This window comes from Helianthus annuus, chromosome 16 (genome assembly GCF_002127325.2).
Source record: "Helianthus annuus cultivar XRQ/B chromosome 16, HanXRQr2.0-SUNRISE, whole genome shotgun sequence".
In the NCBI taxonomy this organism is placed as follows: Eukaryota; Viridiplantae; Streptophyta; class Magnoliopsida; order Asterales; family Asteraceae; genus Helianthus; species Helianthus annuus.
The window spans coordinates 150,795,943-150,804,900 of NC_035448.2; the positions used below are offsets into that span (position 1 = coordinate 150,795,943).

At 40.0% G+C, this 8,958-nt stretch overlaps 1 protein-coding gene across 1 annotated transcript; it reads left to right on the forward strand.

Moving 5' to 3' along the window:
• Nucleotides 1-6,249: 6,249 nt before the first annotated feature.
• LOC110919879 (probable C-terminal domain small phosphatase) lies at nt 6,250-7,189 on the forward strand. The gene has a single exon (XM_022164127.1). It carries the CDS (start codon nt 6,434-6,436, stop codon nt 7,187-7,189), a length of 756 nt encoding a protein of 251 aa, XP_022019819.1. The 5' UTR covers nt 6,250-6,433.
• Nucleotides 7,190-8,958: the final 1,769 nt, after the last annotated feature.

Consider the following 8,958-nt stretch of genomic DNA (forward strand, 5'->3'; position numbering starts at 1 on the left):
CATACTTGTGAGTGTAAGATCCGTTTTTAGAAAACATGATTTCTGTGATACGTGGTTCTTTGAAAATACCACCTGCAGATACGTAGATCTGCTAGTTTTAAATACTATTTCACAAGTAAAACACTTTTACACAAGTTCATGATTCGCGTGTGGTAGAGTTTCACCTTTTAACCCTTGTTTTATTCAAAACAACCTTATGTCATGATTCATGACCATGACCAACCCGGGTTAAACGATGATCCGAGCTACCACAACATAGATCTGGTCCAAATAATCACAAGATTCAGATACTACAACATTTACACAACTCATGAGCTTTTAACCATCTTTTACATGCTTTTTAGTAGACTTTAAAGCTTCAAATTGCAAGATTCCGAGTTTTAACCATTACATAACATATTAACCACTCTAGATTAGTTCAAGAGAGTGTTTTAAGTGACATACCACTAGCTCGAGGCTAGGGAAGAATCTACGCGCAAATGAGGTGGATAAAAGCTAGAGAAAGAGGTCCTTCGCCTTCCGTTTATGGCAATATTTTCATGTCCCGGGTAAAGTCCGGTTGTTCGGTTGGATAGTAATCCGTTAAAGCGCTTAACAAAGCTTTTAAGTGTCGTTAACGCCCTTTTAGTGACACAACTTATTCCTGACACTTTGGAAGGTGTCTAGTAATATTTTTCTCATGTTTTCGCACTTTATTAGCTAGCCAGAGGCTGAATTGTTCATTAAAGTGCTGTGTTTTGTGCTTAGTGTACGTTTTAGGCACATCCAGTCATTGTAACTTATTCCTAGAGACGCAGTTCTACAACCCTTGTATCCCTACACTCACTATGGGTGTAGTAAAATCTTTCTGGCTCATACAGGCCTTAGAGGCAATATCTGCCTGATGCTGGCTTTATCAGCATGTTCAATAGGTTATCCGTTCATAGTGCTACTGTGCTTTTGTGCATCATGTTTGTCACTAGAGTTCAGTATGTAAATAATGTAGTGACGGAAATCAAAGTATGATGCAGGAATATACAAGTATCAGAAATCAAGTAGCAGTTCATCAGTAATTTCAGTTAAGCACAGTAATCAAGCAGCAATTAATTATTAATTAAACCGTACAGATACCTGGTTTAGTGAGGGTTGTCACATGAGGGGGTCGGTTTCATTGAGGACTGTTATACTTCAGTTTCCCGATCAGCTTCAAACTTGGCTTGATCAGCTTCCAGCTTAGCCCTTAACTGGGCAACACGGTTCTCATCATCAGCAACTTTCTTCTTGGATACCTTATGCATACTATGCCACTCATGCACTATGTGATGCGTAGTGGTAGTATAAGAAGCAACCTCCTCAAGGTAGGCATGGTAAGTTTGCTCATGAAGATGACTTTCTTGGAACTTAATCTCTCCAGGCGGAAATATCCCCTGCAACTAGTCCCGGCACACGTGCCAATCTGAGAAAGTATCACCTTTCTTCAGATTCCAAACAGGGGCATGAATTTCGGAGGCATCCTTCTCCGAATAAGTTCTATAATAATAATCCCCCAGAGTTTCATTTGGGTGGATTGGAGAATTCTTTCCAGCATCAGAGAATGAGCCTTGGTATTCAACAGTAACCTTCTCGACGTTCTCAGGCATAGAACCAGAAGCCTTGGAAGGAGAAGCGATAACAGGAACATCCTCTGCTGTCTTCCCTTTCTCTGAAACATGAGCTGCAGGATCAGGGGTTTGGGGATTACCAGCATCATCCGCAACCTCTGGGCTAGTAATTTTTTCCGCATCCATAGCAATATCATCAGGCTTTTCAGTCTCAAGATTCTCAACTCCAGCAGCCTTCTCCGTCCCACATTCAGGAACTTCAGTATTCCGTAACTGACCAGCAACAGAGGCGCGTGGGGGAGAGGGCGGAAATTCTTCATTAACCATAGGCGATGGTTCAGTAAAACAGGAGAATTCGGTTTTTCTGTAAAAAAACAAGTACATGAATAGCGTTTATTTAAGGAAGTAAAAAGAAGGAAGCAAAAGGTGACACTTACCAGGAACAGGTTTTGAAATAAAGGCGTCCAAGTTGCCTCTTCGAGTAATCTTCTTCCTCTGAATTTTCTTCGCCGGTTGACCTTCAGCCTCAGCATCAGTCTGCTTCCTTTTTCCTGCTTTCTTCCTCACTAAGCGCTCCGGACTTGATTCCAAATCAATGGGATCATGAGGGTTTGATAGAGGAATGTCAGCAGTATCTTTTGGCTCCGGCTTCAGTCTCCTTATAACTGCAGGCGCAATACCCTCCAATGAGTCAGATACCACCACATAATCACACCAGGAGTCAGAGGAGCGGCGCATACCTTTCTTCTCTACTCCCACATATTTTGCCTTAGAAGTTTGAGCCTTGTCAGCCTCATTCTTCTTTGGCGCGACGCTAGTTGTAGGCGCACGTTTCCTCTTCTCAGGGCCTATGCCCAAGTTAGACAAGTCACCTACTAACAAAGCGCATAATAAAACTTATTCAAACGCGCAAAAGTAGCAAACAAAAAATAATATGATGAAAGCTTACCAGCACCAGCAGCAGGTTGTGCAGACAGATCAGCATCCCGCGGAAGAACAAAGTTCTTCACAATTCGGTGATACCAGAGCTCTTCCTCAGGCTTTTTAGCAATGGTAGCCATCTTTCCACCTTCCCTCTCAAATGCAACAACATAAAAGGAAACAACTGTAAAGGAAGAAGAGCAAGGTCAAAAAAAAGAGGAGAAAGGAACAAACAGGGCAAACCCCAAAATCTTACGTTTGCCATCCTCCATATCCTCCGGTTTCTCTTCCCGGTCCATCCTCCAATTCAGACTCATGCTAGCACCAACAAGGGCCTTCTCTGGCAAAGCAATCGATGGAACGTCTTTCAGATCTTGGTACCAATTTTCATCAATAGGGGTTTGAATGGTCTTAGTGGGAACATCCTCTTTTCCCCTAAAAGTCATCCTCATCGGAATGACTCCCACCTTGATAAAAACGAATTTTTGCTTCCAGTCATGGAATGATTTTGGGGGATTCAGCAAAATTTTCTTCGCCGATGCTCTTTGTACAAAAGAATAAAACCCCTGAGAACAGTGCATCTGATGGAAAACACGAAATCGGGGAACCGTCGCTTCGATATTCATCGTCCGGCATACAAATTCAAAATGGTGAACCCTAACCATACCGATAGGGTGCAATTGAGAAATTTGGAATTTGTAATACCCAAGAATTTCAAGAAAAAATTTAGTTACAGGCAGACGAAAGTTGCCTGCACAAAAGAAATCCCAAAATAGGGTCATATACCCAGTCGGAGCATCCGCCGCCGTCTGACCCTCTTCAGGGTATCGAGCACCCCAGTTTCCCGGGAACCGAAGATTCCGAATCAAACCATCAAAAGTCGCCCTAGACCGGTTTAATGGTGGAAGTTCGGCAGACATTTCTTCAGTAGAATCTTCGTGATGATCTACGGTTGACATAAGAAGAAGAAATTGCAAAATTTTTCTAGAAACGAATAAAGAAGATGAAGAAGCAAAGAGGGATTTTCGACAAAAGTAATGATTACTGGAAATAGGAAATCCGAAACTCTTATATACCCACCGCCATAAATAGCTTAGGTAACTACAATAACACCTTTTTCGGGATAGCACAGTTACCTAAGTGACATGGTTGAGTAAGAAACAACACAAACGCGAGTTCATGTGCGCGTGTAAAACACGATCAGTACTATGCATCTGATAGTGACAGCCTGTCACACAATCATTACTGTACCTTTCACACCCAAAGTCAATGATTTTCAAAAATCAGCATAATGAGCAAAGTGTATCTTCTCATAGAAGATTCCCCACTTTCGCGCCTAAAAGCCTACAAACATTTCTCTCCTATAGTCCAGTGCTCCACTTATTTGCATAAGAGCAACACTAGACTGGGGGGACTTGAAGGGGTAAGGTCCCAAAAACCTCATATCAAGCACTTGGGACCATACCACAACCTCGTCTTTTAACCCTCTTTAGACGTTGCGCGGCCGCGCACTGGTCCTACTAAGAGTTTAGAAGAAAGACAACAGACAACACCTGCGTGCTAAAAGGAAAATCATAAGTCCTTGCGTCAATTCTCGATAACAAAGGGACGAAAATCCCAGCAAATGCTCCCGCTTAATACCCAAACTTGGATATTATTTACTAAACTGATACCACACGATAAGGAGTCACACCGGATTATGGCAATAATCTTCTAGAAGGCTCAATCGTGCACCACCAGACGGTTATAACTGTCTGGGCCACGTGTCATCACCCCGTGCTCCTTAGAAGTCACGATGATGGCATGGAATTGAAAAGAAACCTCCACTTGCCCACTTTCCACGTGGCAACTCCCTAGCCGTTGTTCTGAATGGCGATCCGTGTGCTTTCACGTTAGATCAAGAAGATTAACGGGGAAGAAATAACCGCTTACGGAGTTAGTATCTTCCGTTAACATTTCAATAACTGGTTTTCCCACTCAAACTCCCGGCTATAAATATGAGAATAATTCAGGTATGAACTTCAAGTTACACTCACTTCATCAATACTTCTTCTTCTTCTTCTTCTTCTTCATAAACACATACTTATTCTCACACCGGAGTCGGGTCACGGAGAGAACCTCCCTTTTCCCCGTGACGAGGCTAACGGTGTTCTGTTTTGCAGTATTCATCGAAGAAGAAGATCCATCCCTTTGAATCAAACGAGAGAAAACCACCATTTTATGCGGAACCTAAACCCCTGGATAATTTGATTCCGGTCATTTATCCAGTGCTTCTTCAACTAACTATTACATATTCAGCATAAAATAAATCTAATCTATTCGACAAGCATCAGACACAAAATCTGCATCAACATCATTCTCACTCATAAGTACTTAACTAGAGGTTGGGGCCTTACAATTTTAGTCATTCTCTTGTATAAAGTTGGCAAATTAGTTATTTATTTGTTTACTTTTGTTTTTCAGGCACAAACAAACCATAAAATGACAAACTAAGAACTCCAACATTGAAAATCAAGTTTTTACATGAAAATAACAGTGTGACACAACCACGTGTATCCCTCAGTAGAAAAGACAAGAAGAGAATTCAAGACACGGGGTCGTGCATGATCAAACACGCCCCTCGTGTCTCCATCACAACCCGGTGAGGTGGCAACTTTCTGGCACTAAGGGTCGTGTAACACCGCTCAATGGGACGCTAGGTTAGTTCATGAGCCTAGCCCAGCCGAGGCAGAGCAATCTCAAGCTCGGCTCGATTAACCGAGCCGAAAATATAAGCCCGAGCTCGGCTTGGTTTTGAAGCGAGATCACTCAACTTAGTTATGCTCGAATTTAAAAAGAAAAATTTTATAATAACTTTCAAAACTCAATAATATATTATTGAGTAGTCTAAAAGAAAATTACAAATCGAGCTTGAATTTAAAAGAATATTTAAAACAAAGCTCTCAAATTAAACTTAATACATTTGAAGCGAAAATCATGCTCAAGCAAATACAAAAGAAGATTCAAGGTTTAAAATAATACAATATAAATTCATTGGGATGTTAATAAACCCACAAAAATGGCATAATATCCAACTATAGTCCTAAACACATACAAATATTAACCACTTTTCTATAATATGTATATAGATATATGTGTATCAAAAGTAAAATAGTCTCAGCTAAACTAAATTGAGCCGAGCTCACGAACGAGCTATGAACCGAACTGAGCTAGACTCGCTTTTTAACTGAGCTGAATTGGCTTAGCTCAGTTTTCCACCGGATCTATATCCCCCAGCACAACATGTTACTAAATTCGTTTTTATCGTTTTCATTCAATTCGACTTAAACCACGTGTCCAAATCCTTTCGGGTGACTTTATTTTTCTGTTGCTATACTGAGTGTCGGTAACAAAACTAAGACCCTTTCTTGTTCATCGGCATTTTCGTTCGTAAGAAATACGTAGGAAATTTTGGTAGGAACATTACCAGTGTTCTGGTATTGAATAAATAAAACTAATACCAACCAAATTCTTGTCATTAACATTATTGTTACCATTGTATCTTGTTTTTCATTTAATTTAAAAAAAAAATTGTATGCCACTCACCGGGAGCGCGAGTGTAACCCTTGACTTAATCACAGGAACAAGTTTTGGTTTTATCCGATAGTTTTATTCATCCTCGTTTAACGGGCTAAGTTTGTTAGGGTAATATATATCATATGATATATTGTAAACCTAACTATCCAATTAATCACATGATCTAGTTTTGCTTTCATCTCTTTTCTGAGCTCTGGGTGTTCGATCAAAGTCGTGTGAGTCCAGCAAGAATGATCCACAAAGGACTTTGATTGATTAAAACTTGTTGCGCTAAGGAGAGAGCTACGGTTGAACATTCAAAGGACAGACTGTGGTAAACAGTTGGGTTTAATCATACTCAAGGGATAATAACAGCCATGTTTTCACGCATTACATACAACAGAAGGAAGAAGAAGGAATCAATGGCGGAACCAAAGCGAAACCCGAATGTTATAACAAAGGAACACGTTTCAAACCTCCCATGCACGGTTCTTACCGGAGCAAACCACAATATTGCTACCACGAAGAGCAAATCATCCGTCAAAAAACACATTGCTAGCGTCCCCAGATCACTCCTCCCGCCGTTGAGTTCCCCGAATAAAAAAACTGTCTTTCTGGACCTCGACAAAACCCTAATTCACTCGATTCCTGCATCCAGATTAATCGGTTCAAGAAACTATGATTTTGTAGCGAAGCCGTTGTTAGGTTGCAAAGGAGATGAGCGTTATGTTTTGAAACGTCCGTTTGTCGATGAGTTTCTTCGGTTTTTAAGCGAAAGTGATTTTGAAATTGTGGTTTTTACCGCAGGGAATGAGGAGTACGCGTCTACGGTGTTGGATATATTGGATCGAGATGGGTTGATTTCGCATAGATTATATCGGGATTCGTGTAAGGAAATCAACGGGAGGCGTGTTAAGGATTTGTCATGTTTAGGGCGGGATCTGAAGAAGGGGGTGATTGTTGACGATAAACCGAAATCTTACAGTTTGCAGCCCGAAAATGGGATTCCGATTAGTCCTTTTACTGATGATCTTGGAGATGAGGAATTGAAGAAACTAATGAGTGGATTTTTCACAAAATGTCATGAGTTTGAAGATTTAAGGGATGCTGTGAAACATTATTTTGGAAATTGAGTTAGAGGATTGAAAGTGTCTTGAGTATTGATTGAAGATGAGATCTTTGAGAACAGTAAGTGCAAAAGTTGGAGACAATTTATTATATAGATATGCGTTCTGTTCAAGACTTTAAAGTTTTCCTTGAAACAAAATGTGAAAACCAAGTTTCTATTTACAACTTTAAAAACTTGCAAAAGCCAATATAAAACATGTGTTGAGTTATAGGTGCAAACGAGTCGAGCTACTCACCAGCTACTTGATCAAGCTCCGCTCGAAATAAGCTTGTTTAGTAAACGAGCTCGAGCCCGAGCATCACTTATCCAGTTCGAGCTTGAAAAACTACACACAAGCCGGCTCGAGCTTTAGATACAAAGTTTGAACAGATGCGAACTCAAGCTTTCAAAAATTAATTGAGCTTGAGCTCAGGGTCCACTCGACTCGTTTGCAAAGATTTCCCATGTTTTGTAAAGATGATACTTTTTTATTACTCATGTGAGGGTGTGAGTGAGAACACTTCCACCACGAGACACCGATTTGGATTTATTTTGGATGTTTTGTTAAAGCGAACTTGACAATGACATATTCTTTTCCATCTTGAGGCAAACATTCCCATGAATCGGACCCATGCTTCTCCTCGAAAGCCCATCTTATAAAAATATGAATTGTTTATAGATATCTAATTAAATAATAAAGGCAAACTGGAAATAAATAATCCCAATTTTCTCAACTTGACCGATAATAATCCTAAGTCAGTTATTAGCCGATAATAATCCGAACTGGTCAATTTTTTCTGTAAAATAGTCCACTGTTAAAATAGCTTAACGGAGTTAAGTTTTTTTTTTTTTCCGAATCACAAACCGATGTTTTAGGGCTTTTGATCGGAACGAGGATACGAGTCGATTGATGTAAAACTTATCTCAAAATATTGTCCTCAACCCACGAAAACGGTGCTTCAATTCGGGTGTTTAAATTCCAATTAACAAAAATCAAGCCATTTCAAGCACAATTTCGAGGTAAGCTTTAAATAAATCGACTTGTATTCTCGTTCCGATCAAAACCTCTAAAACATCGGTTTGTAATTCGAAAAAAACTTAACTCCGTTAAGCTATTTTAACGGCGGGCTATTTTACAAAAAAAATTGAACAGTTCGGATTATTATCGACTAATAACTGACTTGGTTATTTATTTCCAGTTTTCCAATATAATAAATTAGTAGTTAAAATAATATGAATTGTTTTTGATGTAAATTTGTCTTCAAAACCTATGAATTGCTTTTGATGTAAATTTGTCTTCAAAACCTAGGGTAATAAATTGCACAACCCCGTAACAAACAAAAACATGGTTAAGTTATTCTACAAAGGCTCCTAATTGTAAGAAGTAATAAATTGTACAACCCCGTAACAAACAAAAACAGGGTTAAGTTATTCTACAAAGGCTCCTAATTGTAAGAAGTGTAAGAAGGATTTATAGAGTGACAAGTGTCCAATAACCTAAAATTAAACCCACTACATCACCACCCAAAACCTAAACACCCACCCTCACCCCACCCCACCACCACCCAAAAACCTAAACTCGCACCCCTCACCACCAAAAAACCTAACCCCCCCCCCCCCACCCCCCACCCCCAAAAGCCTAAAAAAACCTAACCCCCCGGATGAGGGATGCAAAGTTAACAAATCACCGTTTTTATGCGTAACAAATCACCGTTTTTATGCGTAACAAACCAAGAAGATACTAAGCAAATCACCGTTGCATCGCCCGGAGGAGGGATGCGTAGTTGAATTTCC

Excerpts from the sequence above, each read along its gene's own strand:
- LOC110919879 (XM_022164127.1), top strand. The coding sequence starts at position 6,434 with ATGTTTTCACGCATTACATACAACAGAAGGAAGAAGAAGGAATCAATG.